Here is a 19575-nt window from a genome sequence, read left to right on the forward strand (position 1 = left end):
AACAGCTAGTTACAGGAGGAAAAAGCCTTGCCCGCTTTCAGGATTGGAAAGCGGCATAAAATTGGTCCGGGCACCTATGAAACTATGAAAAAGTCACCCAGAATTGCAAATGGCAAGTCACTGCTTTTGTAAAAGGACTGTTCATTAGTATCCAGGTGAAGGATTTTTGGCTAAATATTTCGCGAATCGTGAGTTTTAAAGAATCCTTGGTCAGTAACTCTAGACAAAACCAGAAGCCGCACACTGAAGTAACTTATCTAACTGGCCTACCTTGGGCAAACCAACTGGCCCACATTAGCCCGCTGGACCTGCACTAAAGGGCCTTGCCCGATTGCCGCATATGCCAGCCGGGACCTGCCCACCTTTCTTGTCTTTTACTGGTGACCTGAACATCAGGGAAAACAAGGCAGATTCACCGAATTATAAAAAAAGTAAAGGAGGGTTCAGACATTTTGTACACACTAAATGTTGCTGAATGCCTCCTGCCTATGTTTAAATACCCAGCGGTAACATTGCTTCATCCTCACCGCTCTTGCTAAAATTACTGCTGTCAGAATAAAACAGGACATTGGCCATTTGGCATAAGGTTAGGCAGTTTTCCTCTTTAGAAATCGAATTCATGAGAACGTCTTCCCCGTTTTAGTCACATCATTAATTGGCTTCTAATAATTGCTCTAGTTGCTGCTGCCAAGTACACTGAGACTGGCCCAAAATGTCTAAGAAACTATCTCAGAAACAATCTTCCCTGCAGACAGTGGACTGCTAATCACGCCGCTCTTCAGACAAAGCTGAATCTGTGGCGGAACCCTCTCCTTGTTGGCATCCCTCCTCTGGAATTCACATCCCACTTACATGACAAACACTGAAGAACATCTCTGCGTCTGCAATCCTTCAAAAAACGACTGCAGACCTAATAGGGATCAGGGAAGGCTAGAGCGGTCTAGTGGGAAGGAGCCCCATGTGGCGTGCATGTGTTTTAAAAGTGAGTAATGACCTAAAATAACAATGTCAGTGGTTATGATTCAATTCAAATCTTCCACCTATCGCTCTTCACTTTTTTCTATTGCGACTCTCGAGATAAATGGATTTTACCACGTTTGCCTTGAGGCGAGGCAACAAATGGCAGGTGGATCGAGGTACAGAAACATTTGCAAATGCAAGAGGGTTTTACTATGAAACGGGAGAGGTGTTCTTTGTCCACCGTTGCCCTTCTTTTCTAAACGGAGCGGAAACATCTTGCAGACCCTTTCCACCGGGAACAGACCACGTTACTTTCTCCACTCAGTAATTACAGGCCTCTAACACAACCATGTATTTGTGGTTTTGAGTGACAGTATTTGCTTCCTAGCAAGAAAATCCCAAGACTGTGACAAAAAGTAGCAAATCATCGCATCCTACAGTCCCGTGGTTAAGTTTCTCTTGGTAGTCTCAGATATACCCCAACTAACGCTGGGGACGGGATATGTCCTAGAAACACGTTACGCCGTTCCCTTGAGATGTGTGGGCATAAGGATTCCATGAGATGATTTGGGATTCATTGACAATATTGAGAAAACAAACACCTGCGTAGAAGGTTTGGTACTTGCCGATACCTGTATCTTGATGATATGACAAAGCATTGCAATGATCTGTCATTTGGCTTTTGGTTGCTCTATTTCAACATATAAGATATTTCACTCCTCAACTGGATCCCTCTTTCTGGGTACATTTCTGACCTTTCCCCGAGTTTCATATATTTTAATTTATACAGAACGATATGCATTACACTGTATCGTCCTTACTATATGCTTTAGACCTGAAATAGACAAGCAGTCAAATGGGTTTAACTTTTAGTGCTCCCAAATGGATGCGTTGCAGCCTCGATTTGCACCTTTACATTTAAGATCTTGAAATTATTGGCCACTATTGTCTTCAATGACTGTTAGGTTGGCCATTTTTATTTAAACAGAATCCACAAATCCGTTCACCGGTATCTTTTCTAATATCTTTTCTAATGTCCCACAAATTATGAATGAAAGATCGATTTCTCAGTAAATTGGAGAGACTTTGGCACTCGAAACAATCAGCTTTTGAAAAGAAATATGTGCTTAATCAATTTCAGTGTCAATGGGCCTAGTCAATATCTTGTACATTTCAAAACTTCATACATTGGTTTCCACAATCTGACACCCATTAGTGAGTCATGTGCATATGTTAATAAGCACCCTGGGGGTTACCTTTCTCATTTATAACTGGCGTCTCAGGCATGGTGCGGGCAAGTGCACAGGGTAGAGGGTCTAAACAGTTCGGGTCTCTGTAATGAGAGCGAGGAGCCATTATAAGGTGACAAGAGGTAACCTGCAGGACACATACCAACATGTTATATACCACCCACAAACCTTACCATGGTGCATCATGTTTTTAGATACAGAAACAACAAGCCAGACCCGGGGCTCAAAGTCTCCGTTCCACACGTTAAACTTTCAGAATAATGTTAATAGGCTTTTGAAAAGTAACAGAAAAAGAGACAAAGAATTCCCACCCGCTGCACAACACAGTATGCATTTCTTGCACATATGCTTCTTTTTTTTGTCCCTGGCTTATGTCCTACTTTGCTCACACCCACATAAACTGGCTCACCGCCTCACCTTTGTGCTGTTGTACCAGCACCCCGACAGGGAATGCCCCCACCATCTGTAAATGTGTTATTGGAAGTCATTTCTGATGGACATTGTCACCCCGTTTGTCACATAACTACACATATGCATGCTCCTTCGTGTGGAACTCTTGCATGTGCAGTGGCGATGTTCACATGGCAGAACCCCCTGCGTCTGACGTGATGCTATCTATTCTTGCTTGATCCCCTTAGGCTGCCGACACAAACAAAGCAACGTATTTACCAGTATATCAACTCATTGCGCATCAATTGCTCATCAATACACCAACTCATTGCGCATTCGCTGCCTTCCCTCTTTGAGGGGACCCCGGAACCATTTTTCAAAAAGAAATGGCAACTTTTTAGTGGTGCTGACTGTGCTCGTTCTGGCCTCACACCAAAAAATGGTAGGAATCACAAAGCAGGTTCTTACTGTTCAACACAAAAATGATGGACAAAAAAAGAAAGAACACAGGGGTTTCAAGGCAGCTGTTATGAGCTGTTGAGAAGAAAGCAGCTGTTGGGTTGTGCTCCCGAGCATTGCTCGGGAGGTTAGTTCAGGGAGGCGGTTGGCAGACATACGAGGGGCGGTTGTATGTGAGCTGGTGTGTGCCTGCATGCTCTAAATAAAGTGGCTGAAAGTACTCTTATGCCCGCTCTGGAACCTCTTTAGTGCCGATGAGGTGGAGGTCACGGGGGTGGGGGGAGGTGTCAGTCGGCTGGAGCCTGCGGGACACCTGTACTGCTGGTGAAGATGGGATATTCCGGCTGTAAGGTGAGACCTGGACGGCTGTGGCGAATGGCTGTCAGGCTTTCCCAACATCCTAGCAGTGATTGCCACATGGGAAGCATAGCGATGCTCTTGCCTGCCAGCAACGGCCTGGGCGGCCTATTCAAGAACTATTCTCCCTGCCCTAACTGCCCGTAGAAACAAAAGAGAAATATGAGGGTTTAGAAGAAGGAACTCTACTGCGTGGCGTCCCATAGCAACAGGGAGCTTCCACGTCAATGGCTTGTGGTGGGCCCTGACAAGTGCAAAGCCAACAGGGCAGTGACTGATGGAAAAAGTTATTTGACACATATAAGGTGGCCATAGGTGGTGACAAATTTGCTCCTGCAAGGAAGAAATCTGTCCTACTACATAACTTGGGGCCGGCGGGCTGCAGTGTTTATGATGGACTGCTTGAGGAAGAAGATGAAAAGAATAGTTGACAATGGAATTGTGCGCCTGTTTATGAGTTGAATTTCACACATGCCACCCTACGCTAACAGATAATATGTACATATGTTTGAATTATAGATATAGGAAAGACACAGGAACACATTGGGTTGTTGTGAACAAATCGTGTTTGTCCTGATGAAGGATGCAAATGGTTGGAGCACCATCTGATGCTCTTAAATAGGGCAAAACACGTGTCGACTCTCAAAGAAGAAATCAAGATAATCAAACAAGGGGCAGCTCACGAAAAGGACTAATACGATTCTAGGGGTGCACGATGTGTCAGGTTTTTTTGTACCTAACATATGTGTTTTCTACAATTTGTCTATGATTTATGTTGAACATATAGGGTCCTTGTTGCGATGCTGGAAATGCATCGGAGGGACAGGGCCTCCGTATCCTTGTCCTTTACTGCTTGTTATCGTGTGTTCTGTTGTGTTTTCCGCGCAGGAGTTCATGTGGGACTCCTGGCGGTGCAGCTCTCTCTCTTTTGGTTTGGTGAACAGACCCATGGGATACCCTTATGGCACCCATGGGTAGGGGTGCAACCCTGTGCCCCTAGTGTATGTTTTTGGGCACCTGTGTGTGACCCACAGAGCAGGGTACGGGCTGGTGGCAGCCCCGTGCTGAAATGACTGGTGCCCTGAGCGTCCTCCATTTTGGGATGCCCAGGCCCTGTCATTGGAATCGGTAGATTCCAGATGGAGACAAAATGGCCCCCATGGCCTCTTGCCTAACATCACCTGTTACCTTGATCTTCCCGAAGTCCTGGGAAGCCCTGCCTCTGTCCCTTCCCCCTGACTGGCTGTTGGATGGAAGTTCCACATATGGTAGGGTGGGGAAGTGCCGACCAGACTGGCTGGAGCCTTCTCAACAACCGTATGTTGTGGGTACCCCTTTGGGTGGGACCTAGGTGAATGGAGTGTGTGACGAATATGCATTCTATGTTGTGGCTGTCTAGTATCTGGTGGTTGACACAATGGTTGAGACAGCCCTGCCCGAAACCGGTATGAATGCAGCTTGGAGTGTTGAATGGCTTGGTACTTGTCCCAATACACATAACTTGTTGTGAGTGTCTGGAGAGAAGTGAATGGCCTGAATGCCCCGTGTGCCTGCTTGGCTGCCTGCCTGCATGAATGATCGTAGTCTTGATTGGATGCTTGAGTGTGACCCAGCGGAATGAATGGGAGATCAACAGTATATCTGGGGACCTCTCACTGCTAGGAATCGTGTTCAGAAGCTGAAGTCCACTACGACGAGTAACTGGAGTAACTGAAGCTTGATCCTGAAGCCCTGCTGGACGAGAAGAATTGCTGTTGCTCTCCTTCACAATCTGAAAGCTGCTGTGCTTCAAGAACTGACCCAGAGAGGACCTGGTAAGGCGCCCTCTTCCCGAGCTACGAGGGTCCATCGTGCACAGCTGATCTTTGCCTAAGCTCCCTGGTAGACAGACCTTCGACAGGCTGCCGACCCGATACGGGGACTGCTGCGGAACTCCAAGGAGAAGTGCCTGGACTGTTGTCCGCCACTGTCGACGACCGCCGTCACCAACTGGAGCCGCCATGCTCCCGTTGCCTAAGAACTTCATTGATCCAAGGACGCTTTCGTCCGCATCGTCGCCGCTGTATCCTGCTGGAGAAGGCCAGACCGTCCATGTGCCAAGGAGCATCCACCGGTGGGTTTCCCACCACCCAAAGACCATAGCGACACCGACGACTCGACGCCCTTGCTGGGCCACAGTTCTTCAACTCTTTGTGGTCCAGAACTATCGACACCGAGGTGCCCCGCACACCTCTTCATGGCAGGACATTTACGCTTCCCCATCAACGAGCACCGCTAGGAACAACGCGGCCACTTCACCGTCATAGCTCGACCTGTTCTCCGTCGGATGTTCGACGACCCGTGACTCCTGCCTGAAAGGGAGGACACTCAAGAAGGGTTGTCGATTTCCCCGACGAGGAACGCTGCAACGCCAGGTACTTTGGGGTTGCAGAACTATTGGAGAGTCTAGTGGGAACAATATATGGATTGGGCTTGTATCTTTCTCCTACAGGTTGCCCAGGTGGGGGGATCTCCACACAGAGCTGTGTTCAACGGTAGTTACCAGTATTCTGCCTATTGCTCAACCATCTTGCTTTCCTTCCTCTCTCTACTGCTGGTTTCCTCTTTATTTTGATCTGTGTGTCATTCTGACCGTATGCACTTTAAGGAGATCTAATAACGTTAATGGTACCACTTTAGATTTGTACATATTTACCATTGTTGATTACCAAAGTGAGTTATCGTGATCGTGTATATGACCTTGAATATTAATTATGTAAAGACTGTGTTTTAACCAATACAGTGTGTGGACATTCCTTTGTGGGTGCTTGGGGACTACACTGTACTTAAGAACCAGCCCGCATCACCTCCCGAGAAGCTAGGCCTTGATTGCTCGTCCATTGCTACCGTAATAGGGAATCTTGGCAGGGGTCTCTGTGCCTCCCCTCTCCCATATAGAGAGCGGAAGTGCAGAACCCCCTCTGGTCTTTACACTTGTGTCGTAGGAATTTTTGATCATATGTTGACCTATGTATTTGTCAAGTCATACATGTATTGTTTGTTGGTTCACATAGGTACACTCCTTTATGTACAGTTTTTAACTTTGATATACTAATAAAATAGATTATTTTTGCTAAATTGATTGACTACGCAGTATTAGGTGGAGACAGCGTTACATGGATGCCTTGATCATGTGTTTTTGTGTTCCTGAATGAAGAAAGGACTTTTACAGAGGGCTGGCTGTGCAATTTCCATATGGCACAACCAGTGCCGTGGCTATTATTGTCACATGCAATGTGGACATTTTAAGATAACAGGCACTGACAAAACAAATAGTCTGTGTAGGAATAGGATCAACATTTTCCAGCCACTGCCAGTATGGTACTACCTGGCCCCAATATGGCAATAGCTGGCAAATAGTGTTTGCACCTGGACATGCTATGAAAATGACTGCAGGAACTTAATCGATATACAAGAGCCAAAATGTTTTGCTTTGCCAATGCTTGTTTTAAACACGAATTCTGTGAAAGGAACTGATGCAAGGACACACACTGCTTATAAATCTGAAAGCATACCTAGTGAAGACATTTATATTACACCAGGAGCTGGTTTATTGCTGCAAGTAAGCCATCACCTTTCAGATGGTTGCCCAGAAAGCACAGAGCTGACTTAATGAGATCTTGGGTGGAGGAGGGTTGTTTAAGGGAAGACAGTGGGTGGGGATCAATTTAGGAAATCGCATGTCAATGGGTGGGTCAACAGCCAAAGAATACCCACAGGGTGTGGTCACACTCTCCTTCCAGCCCATCTTTTTCCTATCCTCGCTTCCCATGTCAATAGTTTGGGCTCATTGGCAGTGCTTACAGCGCCACTCAATAGCCAAAACTAAAAATGGTCTCATCACATCAAAAGGCACAAAACATAGGACTGTAAGCATTGAGGCGTATCACCACCGGAAGGAAAATCAGCTTCCAGCGGGTTTATAGGTCTATATAGCTCAGGAGGTTGGCACAGCAGCACAGACAACACAGCCTAAAGTTCTTGCCTTTTAGCAACGGTCCGGGGTTCCCTTAAAAAGAAGAACATTGGGAAGATACATATCTATGGAAAGAATACATAATGATTAAACATAATAATGCGTTTTGCGTACAAGGCGGACCAAACCGCACTCTTCAGAAACCATGGCAGACTTGCAGCCACCTGTGGCGCATATGAAGAAATAGCTTATCTGTAACACTTTTGCAGGTATGTATCTGTTTTAAAGTCACAGTATACCCATCTACATGTCAGCTGGTATTGCTTTGTTTTGAGAAACATCCTCCGGGCCTCCGTGGGGGAATGATTCTCTTATCGGACCCCTGAGGGTGCGCATAGGAATCCCCTACTCCTGTCAGGATTGGCTGGACCCCCTACGAAGCCCCCCTCTTCACATGGCCCCTTTACTTCATGGGGAGGCTCGGGGGAAAACATTTGAATGTATAACTGATCACAGGCTGCAAAGCCAGTGACAAAGGTGCATGACTTCATACTTGATATGATATGATAGCTTATTTATAACGCGCTTAATACCCAGAGGTTTCTACGCGTGGACCCGGGGATCGAACCTGTGTTGCTCCGTGTCGTCTTGCTTCCAAGGCAAGCACGTTGTCCCTGAGCTATCCTCTTGAGACGATTGGCAGCAATTATCTGTTACAAATTCCTGTACATTAAAAAATTGTACACTGATTGATTGATTGGTATTATATTTCAAACGTTCCTATCTAAAAACCTGGCTGGTTCTCTTTACCTATAAAAATTCACACTGCACTAGTCTAGTAAACGTATATAGAGAACACGGTTCCGGAAATTGCCACCATAGATGCCGCCCTTTCGAGAAGACCGAGCTTCAGCACTGGCCGGTACACCAGGTGGTAACACCATGTAATTAATGCTACGATCCAAAGTGATACTTTGCATTGAGGTGTACCACCAGGGTCCCTGCCATATACTCAGAAGGAAACTCCAGCTGCAGAACCTCCTTGTGTATAACAACATGGAGCTAGAGAGGCCTCCTAGAGTTTACACGGCTCAATGTGTGGCTGTGACAGCGGGCCATCTTCTCACCAGTTGTCAGAAAGAATGAACTAACAGCACCTTTTGATTGGGTGTTAGACGGCTGGTCTGTGTGTACTCAGTAGGGGCACCCTCAACATCTCCAGGCCGCACACGTCTTCAGACTGCCAAGCCACAGTTCCTAGATTCCGTATGCCCTCCCTCTAAATACTGTGGGGAAAGCTCTTGGAGGGATTGCTAGATTATACAAGGCCTTATGAGAGAACTACATTTATAAATTGCTTTATGGCAAGCGACTACAGAATGGTGTGCCGCAAGCAGTCATCTTTCGAGCATGAATATCACACATACATCAGATCCCTTCACAGCTGATGTGCACCACAAATAGTGTGGTGTGGTAGGTACATGGCTGCAGACACAAAGCCAAGTGTATTCAACATTGAAATGTGAACTATGTTTAATGAAGGAGCTGGTGTACTATATATGGTGTCTAATCCTTTTTCTCAACTGCTTCATGCCTTTACCCCACCAGGTTGGTATTTGGTGACACAGGTTTGACCCCCTACATCCAGTACACAGACAGGTATTACCTAAATTGACCTTTTACAATTGACTCTTTGTCCTAATTGACCTGATAATAGTGGTCCTAATTGACCTTCTCCACAATTGACATTTTCCTTTATTTTACTTTTTATATATATGTGTGGGGTGGGTTTGGAGTAATAAATTATATAATGGGATTGGGTAGGGGATTACGGGTGTTTTGGATTGAGTGGGGGGTTGCGGAGGGATTCCCACGCATATATGTCCAAATTGACGTTCATTTCACGATCTATTGTGCAGAAGGTCAATTCTCCCTCGATCAGTTGTGAAAAGGACAATTAGTATACATCCCACAGACACACAGCCTTTACCTGCTTTTCCAATGCCTCTGCTTCATAAACTACAAAGGTTTCAGTACAAAGCTGACCACTCCTGGTGAAAGTCAACACACAATAATCAGAATGCACCTGTTTGTAGGCCCTTGCAATATGCTGCAGGAGGATAAAAGAACTGCCTAATAATGTCAAGAGGAGCCGCAGGTGAGTACTTAGCGGATTACATCTATATGTTTAGACCACCATATTTGCCGTACTTGATATTTCCACACACAACCTGACAATTCCAGGTGTGTAGACTTGTATGATACACTTGTAATGTTTGTTAAAAGTTGTAGTGATAGGATGAGATGATGCAACAGATGCAATCATCTTGGCAATGGGAAACCAACGAATACATCCACCTGTGCCATTACTGAAAAAAGCCTGAAACAGGATATATACTAGAGGCTTGCTGGTGGTCCCACTAAAACAAAATATGCAGGGAATCTCCCAGGAAATATTTTTTCATGGACATCATTTGAGTGTAGCATGACATTCGGCTGGATTTTTCTCTTGTTGGGTCTAAGGCTGGGAACTGTCACATACACGTAGTTGCATTAACTTGGTCAAGGGTGCACAGGAAGCTAATCATTGAAAACAGGAAATGACAGGCAACACCACTCAATCTTTGCTTGTTGCGTTCTATCGAATGCAAACATTTCTCCTTGCTCTTGCGACAGAAAGAACATAAAACAGTTTACAAGGCAAGATTCTGTTACATAGGCTTCAAAACAGATTTGCAGACAACAGGGAAGAAAATATGTATTCGCTACTGCTCGACTGAGCTAAAGATGGAAAGAGACTTTGTCATGTGACGTGTGGGCAGCTTATTGGGAAGCATCCATCTCAAGAATATCTGAAAGCTGCTAATGTACTTAGGGCAAAGCACGTTCCATAGTAAAATGTGGACGAAGAGGCAGTAAGACGAAATCCTGTGAAGCGAGGTGGCCATCCTCAAATTAAAGAGGGGGCTGAGGATTTTCTCTTGAGTACAGCTTACACCCAATACCTTGGGGATATCCTTCTCGCAAAACTAGCGTCTTGACATGTAACTGTGATCAGACACCAGCACTGCTTCTTCCTGTCAATCAGGTGGCTAAGACTGTCCCCACACCTCCCACAATGCCAGGTAATCCCCAATGTGGGGTTTCCTCACAGCCTAAGGCTTGCTACCAAGCTGACAACCCCTAGGGAAGCAGCTCATGGCAAAATAATGACAGCTTTTAACCTCTACCTTCGTGCGTTCTGTAGACCCAAGATTTTCAGAACCATCCACTTACTTTGTACACTTTGGATATGCGCTTTCCTCTCAAATGCTCTCAGGCTGATGCTTTTGCATAACCAGACATGGGTCCTGTTCCTGCTGGGTTAGAGACCCAAGCTGCTCCTCACTGATGAGGCCCAACAAGGCCGAAACATGTTTGGGGATGCTTGTGGTCTTGTGCAGAAGGGATGTGACCAAGCAGTTCGGGCTGGACTGCCCCTTTTGGGGTGGGACCAAGCCTGATTTGCATATGATCTTTCCCCCTTTGTAATGGCTTGTCAGGCAAAGAACGATGGTCTGGAGGGTTGCCCAGAGTAATGACAGAGGTTAGGATTAATTCCAAACCTTCCAGACATCACTCTTTGGTGTTGCATTAGCCAATAAGGAGCATGCCAAAAGATATAACCTGATGTAAAAAACATGATGTGTTTGGTTTAGGTAAAATAGCTCGAAGAAAATGTTTATGTTTTGTAGGGTCTAGATTCTGTATGGGGACTATGATGCACAACTGAATACAGACATTTGACTTCCTATTAGGATATGGTAAATGACTATTTGGAGTATGATAGTATTAGCACCAAGCTGTGCATTCATGCTAATAAGATAGCTTTGAACATGGCCAGGCTATAGCTGACGGTACATGCACTGTTCCGAGATGTCCGCTGGCTGCTTTCTCGCATACCTCCCATTTTCCGCTTGTCGCGTCTCTCTTTTTCCCTGTATTTTTGTTACCTCACCAGCTCACCATTTCATCTGCTCATCTCCTCCTCGGCTGTGGCTTCCCCTGCTATGGAAGTGTAAAGCAGACCCCTTTTCCCAGTCAGAGAACTCACTTTCACGTTTCTATGGTGGTCATATGTTTTGTTTTGTTGTAAACCCCAAAAAGAATACCTAAAAGAAAACCATGCATCAACATGAGCCCTGGGAGCCCTGGGTGCGTATCGGAACAGCTGCCTTGTTTGTGAACTGCAGCATCTGGTAATGGTGTTACAGACAGTGGTCGAGTGGTCAAGAGCGGTGCTCCTCTACTTTTAAATTTTTTTTTTACTGTTCCTATACTTTTATTTTAAAAAGAAACCATTCCGAATTGGTTCGTTAACATAAAAGTGTAGGAAGAAGTTAAATCTTGCACTTCAATGCACTGCAGTGAACATTCACTTAAATAGCAGGTGTATTTGTTTGGGGGTTTGGATTGTGCATGGGAGGGGGCGTGGTGATGGGGTTCGTGGCGAGGAGGAGCCGGTCAGCAGGGAACATACTTCCACTACTGCTTTTCGTACACTTCACCCACTAGTTACAGCGGCTTTAGAAGACCGGTGAAGCACTAACGGTTTATCATAATTGGGAACTGGGAGACTGTCAGGTAACCATAGGAACCCAAGTGCTGTCTATCACAGCCGTTTTGCTGTAGTTGCCCAAGTAGGTAGAGAACACTTGTCTGCTACAATAGACAGATTATGGAACTGACACAACATACATTAGAATGAAAGTCCCAGTCATGCTAACAACACAGAAAAAGGATTTGTACTTGCTTTCCTTACTTGAGTCCACCGGTGGGGACCGTGTGGCACTTCTTGTGCTCCACCAGCTGCTCGGGCGTCTTCATGAACTTGTGGCACACGTCACACTCGAACATCCGCGTGATGAGATGGATCTGCAAGTGGCGCTCAAACATGGTTTTTGTTTTGCAGACGAAGTTGCAGAAGACACATTCAAATCCTGTAAAGGGGAGAAGACACAGGTTTGTTAGGGTCAGGCATGGGTTAATCCACCACATGCGTTATCTGAGGGGAGGGGTGGCACCAGTGTCCCTTACCTTTCTCAGGCTTCTCTTCCGTACACATGAAGGACTGGGGACCAGGCACTAAGGAAATCACCAGCAGGTTGTTCAGGCCCTCGCTGTTCTGGGTGACGTCCACATCTTCTTTGCTGTTGGCTGAGTCACTTAGAGCAGACAGAGAGGACGAAGAGGGGCTGTTTGATGTGCTTGGCGTCTTCCTGTCTTCGCCTGTGGAGCGGGAACAGTGGTAACCCCATCTGAGAATTAAGTTTGACTTTTTCAACCTATCAAAGTGTTAGCTATCTAGACTGCCCCATGCTTTAGAGGCTAACAGAGGTTTTGGATGCAGGAGATTCCATAGAAGTAGATTTCGTTGAATTTATTTCATCGGATTTTGCCACAAATGTATGTGGGGGTGGGTTTAGGCTAACAATTAATGTCAGGGTGTTCCCAGCATTAATTTGCAGCAAAATCAACAATCACGGACCTGGCATCACAAACCTGGCTCTGAACTGGTTGACCTCCTTCCTCTCTGACTGACCCGCCTTGGCTTTCCACATCTACCTGGCCCCTCTAGCCCATTTGATCTCCACCTTCTCTCCTAACTTCCAGTGTTATGCAGATGACACGCAGCTCTCCTTCAATCTTCCCTCCTCTTCCTCCTCCTCTTCCTCTCTCATTCCTGACTGCCTGTCTGCAATTCAGGCAGGGTGCACTGCGAACAAGCTCTGCCTTAATGCCAGTAAGAGATCCTTCTCATTGGGAACCCTGAACCCACCTTCCTCCCACCCTCTGGCTGCCCTCCATGCCCCCCTCGCCCTCCTGTGAGGCAAAACACCTTGGTGTCATCTTTAACTCCTCTCTCTCCTTCTTCCCTCACATCATGGACCTTGCCAAGAAGGCCCACTTTCAGCTGCACCTCCTCAGAGGCATTCTCCCTTTCCCCACCTTCCCCCAAATACTCAATGTCTCCAGAGCTCTGGCTCTCTCCAGGCTGGACTGCTGCAACAGCCTCTTTCTCAATTTGCCTAACTCTGCCCTTCGCCCCCTTCAACTAATCTAGAATAGTACTGCAAGACTTATCCTTGGCCTCAAGCCCAGGGACCACATCTCTCCAGTCCTAAAATCTCTCCACTGGCTCCCAGTTGCTGTGAGGATCAAGTTCAAGTCCATCTGCACACATAGAGGGAATTCTTCAGCCTAGCATGCGCCACATCTACATGGAATTGTGAATGTTAGCATGTGCCACACTTAGTTGGAACCCTCAACCTAGCCTGCGTCGCATCTGGATAGATTTGTAAATGTTAGCATGCGCATACATAGATGGAACTCTTTAGCCTAGCATGCGCCACATCTAGATGGAATTGTGAATGTTAGCATGTGCACACATAGAGGGAATTCTTTAGCCTGGCATGCGCCACATCTAGATGGAATTGTGAATGTTAGCATGTGCCACACTTAGTTGGAATCCTCAACCTAGCCTGCGTCGCATCTGGATAGATTTGTAAATGTTAGCATGTGCATACATCGATGGAACTCTTTAGCCTAGCATGCGCCACATCTAGATGGAATTGTGAATGTTAGCATGTGCACACATAGAGGGAATTCTTTAGCCTAGCATGCGCCACATTTAGATGGAATTGTGAATGTTGGCATGTGCCTCACTTAGTTGGAATCCTCGACCTAGCCTGCGTCAGATCTGGATAGAATTGTAAATGTTAGCATGTGCACACATAGAGGGAATTCTTTAGCCTAGCATGTGCCACATCTAGATGGAATTGTGAATGTGAATACCTCACTTAGTTGGAATCCTCAACTTAGCCTCCGTCACATCTGGATAGAATTATAAATGTTAGCATGCGCACACATAGAGGGAATTCTTTAGCCTTCCATGCGCCACATCTAGATAGAAAAGCAATTCTATGACTGATATGACTCTCCTGCCTAGCCTGGACCTAGCGTGCAATCATGAATCAATAACCAACCCACTAACAACTTCATTCCTCTGCATACACCTCTCAAACTCGAACCAAACACAACCACAAGCCTCAACGCAGCAAACCACCCAAACTTCACTACACTGCAACAACAAAACAAACCGCACATAGACTTGCACAACAGCACACGACGACTACCGACCGTAAAACACCCCAAGCCCAGCCAACGGACCCACCGGGCAGAGGCTGTCAACAGCACATCACTGCTATCTTGCACTTCTCCAGCTCATTCCCACTAACTCACCCTGCCCCTCCCTTTTTCAGAGCCGCCAGAGCGCCAGGGGACCACTCCGGTGGTGATAGTGCGCGCTACAAATATCCTTTAACATTAACATTAACATCCACAAGGCTTTCTGGGGACTGGGACCCCACTACATCCTACTTTCTCTCTCCCTAAATACCTTCCTGCTAGAGCCCTTTGGCCTTCTAGCTCCAACTCTCTGCAGATCAGACTCTTTTCAAAGCAGAGAGTGGGGGGTAGATCTCTTTCCTCTGTAGGTGCCTCCCTCTGGAATGGCCTCCCTGCCCCTCTCAGACATGAGCCGGATCTCCTTAAGTTCCGGAAACGTCTCAATACCTTCCTTTTCTCCTTCCCTTTTTCCCTCCCCTGCTAATGACCCTGTCTGTCACTTGACTGATGGCCTGGTTCCTTCAGATTCTTACAGGGCACCAGGCTCTCCTCGTCCAGTCTACCCCTGCACTTGGTCTCCCCTGACCTCGCCTCCCCCTGCACTAACCTAGCTGGGCCTACAGCCCTCGAGCCCTTCCAGCCCCTCACCTCGCACTTAGAATGTTAACCTTCCCTCCCCTGCACTCTCTATCCACCCAGCCTCCCCTGGCCCTTCCGCCTGGACCAGCACTTCCCCCTTCCCTCTCACATGCACTTCTTGTTACTGCACTTGCACGATCGGAATGTCACATAGTAGGACTGTTTCATTATTTTTTTTATTGTGCATTTAGTTACACAAAACCTTAAGCACATTTATATTAAAATACATTAAAACTTTACAAATATTCTTACAAATATAAACAGATAAAAATTAAAATATAATAAATTCATATAAAACTCATTAGAATGAATATTCAGATCAGTAAAACATATCGACAGATCATCTAATGTCATTAATTTCAATTCTGCCATCGATATATGAAAGGCAGCAACAGTGATAACCAAGAATGTAGCACCGTACAGGGTACTCCAAAATGCATCAGTTTTGACATAGTCCATATGTTGTATACATTTTCCGTAGCTCTTCGAGTACATGGGTGCTAAGGTGGGACACATAGTGGGTATATGGCAATCCGTTTCTATTTCTCTGCCACAAATCTGACAGAGTCTTTTATCAACTGGCCAGGCCTCCTGATACTCCAGCGTTGGTAACAAATTCAAATGCAAATATATTATAAACCTTCTTAATGCCGGATCACAGGGCTTCATAAAATAGTTAGCCAAAAAACTGGGCTTAAAGCCCTCTGTGGAATACTGCCTATAGCAGTTCTTCACTGCAAGCTTGTCCAGGCTACATACCCTATCCCAGACTCTAGTTTTTGATTCTAAGACTTGTTCTATGTTAGGTGTGTCACGAACAAGGGCCAACGGCATGGCCAACGGCATGGCCAGTGTAGTCAAGAGAGAATTTGCTGAGCAGGCCAATTCATAGATAAAAGGAGTGTCCTTGTGATCAGATGTACCATAGCCCAAAATATTACGAAGTTTATTAACATTGCATACCAGCGTGGTTAGTCTGAGGTAGAGGATAGTGCGATGAACAAGCCAGATTGAAAAGAGAGAGTAGGCGCCAAACTCCACCCTTAGCGCCTCAACAGGTACAGTACTCAGGAAGGTCATCACGGTGTGCAATATTTTAGCTTCAAACCCGTCAAGCCATGTCACCGGGCCTCATGGAAGTACCTGTAGGTCATAGACTATCGATGGGATGAGGCTGGTGCGATAGATGGTCAAAAGAGACTCCAAATTATTTCCCCCTTTATGATTAACACACCGCTTAATGGCCAGCTATTTCTTCCAGATCTTGGTGGTTTATGTAATCCCTTATAAAGGAATAGGAGGCATTCAACTTCAGCAGGAATCCCAAATAAACATAAGTGTCCACTACTTCTAATATCGCTTTACCCAATTTCCAGATGAATCTTTGATTTTTTGGTGGCGAGCCCCATAGACACATAACTTTTGTTTTACTGGTGTTAATGATCATACAATTATCATGCGCAAAAATGGTCAGTGCATCTAAGAAGCGCGAAAGCCCGATGGGAGTCTGATCAAAGATTATTATATCACAATTTTCAGGTAACTGGGCATGTCGGCTATGTAGATATTAAAAAGCAGAGGTGCAAAAACACACCCCTGCGTCAGCCCTTTGTTTGTCTCAACTGGGCCGGTGATTGCTCCCTCTAGATTTAGGTGCACTGTGACCATCGTGTTGGTGTATAGGAGTTTTAAAACATATAACAAATGCAGATCAATCCCACAAGAGGCTAGCTTCGCCCAGAGAAGTGAGCGTGAGACCAGGTCAAAAGCTTGGCTGAAATCTACCAAGCAGCAATAAAGATTAGAGCGGGAACAGCGAATAGTGTCAGCCCTGAGTGATTGAATTACACAGATGTTATCTAATGTTCCATGTGAATTCCTACAACCTGTTTGAAAAGGTGGAAGAAGGTCTCATTCCAAGGCCCACTGATTAAGTTTACCAAGGAGAACAGAAGAAAATATCTTCATGCTAGAATCGAGCATGGCTAAAAGTCTATAGTTAGATGGATCATGCCTTTCACCCTTTTTGTACACAGGAATCAGTACACATTTTAGCCAACTATCAGGAACTTTTCCAGTGTGCCCGATTTGACAAAACAATTCTAGCAATGTTTTTGCCCAAAAGGTTGGATTGGCCTTCAGGGTTACATTGGCCATGCCATCTCGGTCAGGTGTGCGAGATGGTTTTAGCTTACTGATGATGTGAATCATGTCCTCAGTATCGCAACTCTCTCCGAACAAGCGGATAGAGGGGACTTAGGCAGCAGTGTAAGGGATATTCTCTTCAGCTGAGAAATAAAGTTTCAGGATATGCTCCATCCATTGAGATTGTGATATATAGTTTAATTCAACTGGAGCATGCCCTGCTAAATATTCCCTAAAATGTGAGCAGGACCTACGAATCTCATTGGACTTCAATATGCAAAACATAAAGAGTCATTGGGCCTCATTAGGACCCTAGCAGCCACGGAATGAACGGTGCCGGTAAGGGACTGGCACCGTTCATTCCGTCCCGCCTCATTACGAGGTCTGCTGCGGGTCCCGCTCAGGACTAGCGGAACCCGCTAGCAGACCAGGATGCTCACAACAGGACCGTCATTAATGGGCCCGTTGTTAGCATCCTCCCCATACCCATTGAGCCCTATGTTGCTCAAATGGGAATGGGGATCAATTTTTACCGGAGCCCAGAAAAGGGCAATTACCTGGTCCGCCAAGGTTGGCATGACCCGGTTATTGCCCTTTTCTGGGCTCCAGTAAAAAATCATTACCGGCGGCAGCCGTGCCCTTAATAAGGGCACGGCTACCGCCAGGGTCGTAATGAGGCCCATTGAGTTCTATTTAATGAGAATGTATGTTGCCTTACCCAGTTTTTATGACGAGTTGCTAGGGAGTGGAGGATGGTCTGTTTCTTGTTAGGGTACAGCAATGGCTGTCCTCTACCTTGGGCCCTAGCCCTACGATACAGTAACTTTTTGTGATGGATTAGAGGCTCAAAATTATTCAAGGAATGCCCATTGTTTTTCCCAAAGGTGCAGGTACTTAGTGTGGCTATCGAATGTGCTAGTTGAACTTTAAGTGAATCGATATCCCATGAGTTCAGTGAAAGCCAGGATTCTAGGTGGTGCTGATTTGTTGTGATGATATCGCTAAACTTAGCAGTTGTTCTTGATGACGATACAATGTGGATTCCAGTGGAATTCACCCTCACTGCCGGGGTGAAGTGGGATGTCGCATGGCGAGGCCCCAGAGTCGAGGTCCAGCTGAGGGCAGCATGGTCACTCGTGGTATTATGTGTAATGCTATGCTGTGAGCATTGATTAAGCATATTAGCGTTGACCACCACATAGACAATAAAAGACTTGAAGCGACCATTGGTCCAAGTAAATGTCAAGGTAGAGTGCTCAGGATTAACACTAGGTAAACAAACATGATTATAGGTGGAGGAGGCGGCAGAGTAGCAGTCTTGGCAGTCCTCGCTGCCTGTATCCTGACTTTCCAGCTGACAGTCTGTTCACTGTCTCTACTGCAAGTGCTGGGGGAGGAGCACTCATAAAAACCCCATTCAGCCGCGGAGTAGGCGGCAGAGTAGCAGTCTTGGCAGTCCTGGCCGACATGGACGCCATAGACGCTACCCCGCCGAGCCCAGCAGCTGAAGGCCGCTCACTCAGAAGCTCAAAACTTAAAGGTGATGAAAGAAACGAAAGAAAAACCACCACGGCCGTGAAGGTGATCCTAGTGCCAGGGGTCAGTAAAGTCCATACACCCTCACAGAGATCTTCCAGGGAGGAAAACCTGACCATGATAACTTTACGACGAAAAAGGCGCGAGAGCCTTCAAAGCATCCAAAACCTGTACCGTACTTTCCCCTCCTACAGTCGACGAAAGCCACCAAGCCAAACGGTACGAGCTAAGCTCGCAAGTGGAACTTGAAATTACATCAGGAAAACGACATCCGGAAATGGAGTCCGTGGAAACTGGTGCCTTACCTCTTCTTCCTTCGTGTTCGTTCAGTGGGGTCCCACCGATGGGGGCCTATCCCACGGCCAAAGGCTCCACTCTGTCTGTCGGAGGACAGCAGGTGTTGAGCGTCGGGGGCGGACCCGCGGCGAGCTCTGAGGCGGCGGAACCGGCGATAGCACCCAGCGAGGGGCACTGGGCTCCCGGTGCCCCGCGGGGCATCGGAGGGGAGTTGCAGTCGGGGGTTCTGGGGGCTATGCTTGCCCAGCCCAGCCCAGAGATCCTCTCCAGGAGTGCCGGAGATTACGTGCTTTCTTCGGGGGCCGCAGTCGGCGACCACATGGATGAGAGGGAGGCGACGGAGGCAGCGTGCCCTGCCCACGTGGTACTCGTGATGCAGTTGCCCAGATCCACTCCCCTCCACGGGACTGGGAGCTGATA

General features: G+C 46.5%; 1 protein-coding gene across 4 annotated transcripts in view; it reads right to left on the reverse strand.

Annotated features, from left to right (window-relative positions):
* Positions 1-19575, reverse strand: part of ZNF827 (zinc finger protein 827) — an 883430-nt gene that overhangs the window by 12334 nt on the left and 851521 nt on the right. For 2 of the 4 annotated variants that reach the window (XM_069631232.1, XM_069631231.1), the window contains 2 exons: positions 12448-12639; positions 12173-12350 (listed from right to left, as the gene is read on the reverse strand). In XM_069631232.1, the coding sequence (XP_069487333.1) occupies positions 12173-12350; positions 12448-12639 (370 nt within the window). Of the gene's footprint in view, positions 1-2216; positions 2294-12163; positions 12351-12447; positions 12640-19575 lie in introns of all 4 variants that reach the window. The other 2 variants (XM_069631233.1, XM_069631234.1) reach the window with 2 other exon arrangements.

Source organism: Ambystoma mexicanum, chromosome 6q (genome assembly GCF_040938575.1).
Source record: "Ambystoma mexicanum isolate Mex_15411 chromosome 6q, UKY_AmexF1_1, whole genome shotgun sequence".
In the NCBI taxonomy this organism is placed as follows: domain Eukaryota; kingdom Metazoa; phylum Chordata; class Amphibia; order Caudata; family Ambystomatidae; genus Ambystoma; species Ambystoma mexicanum.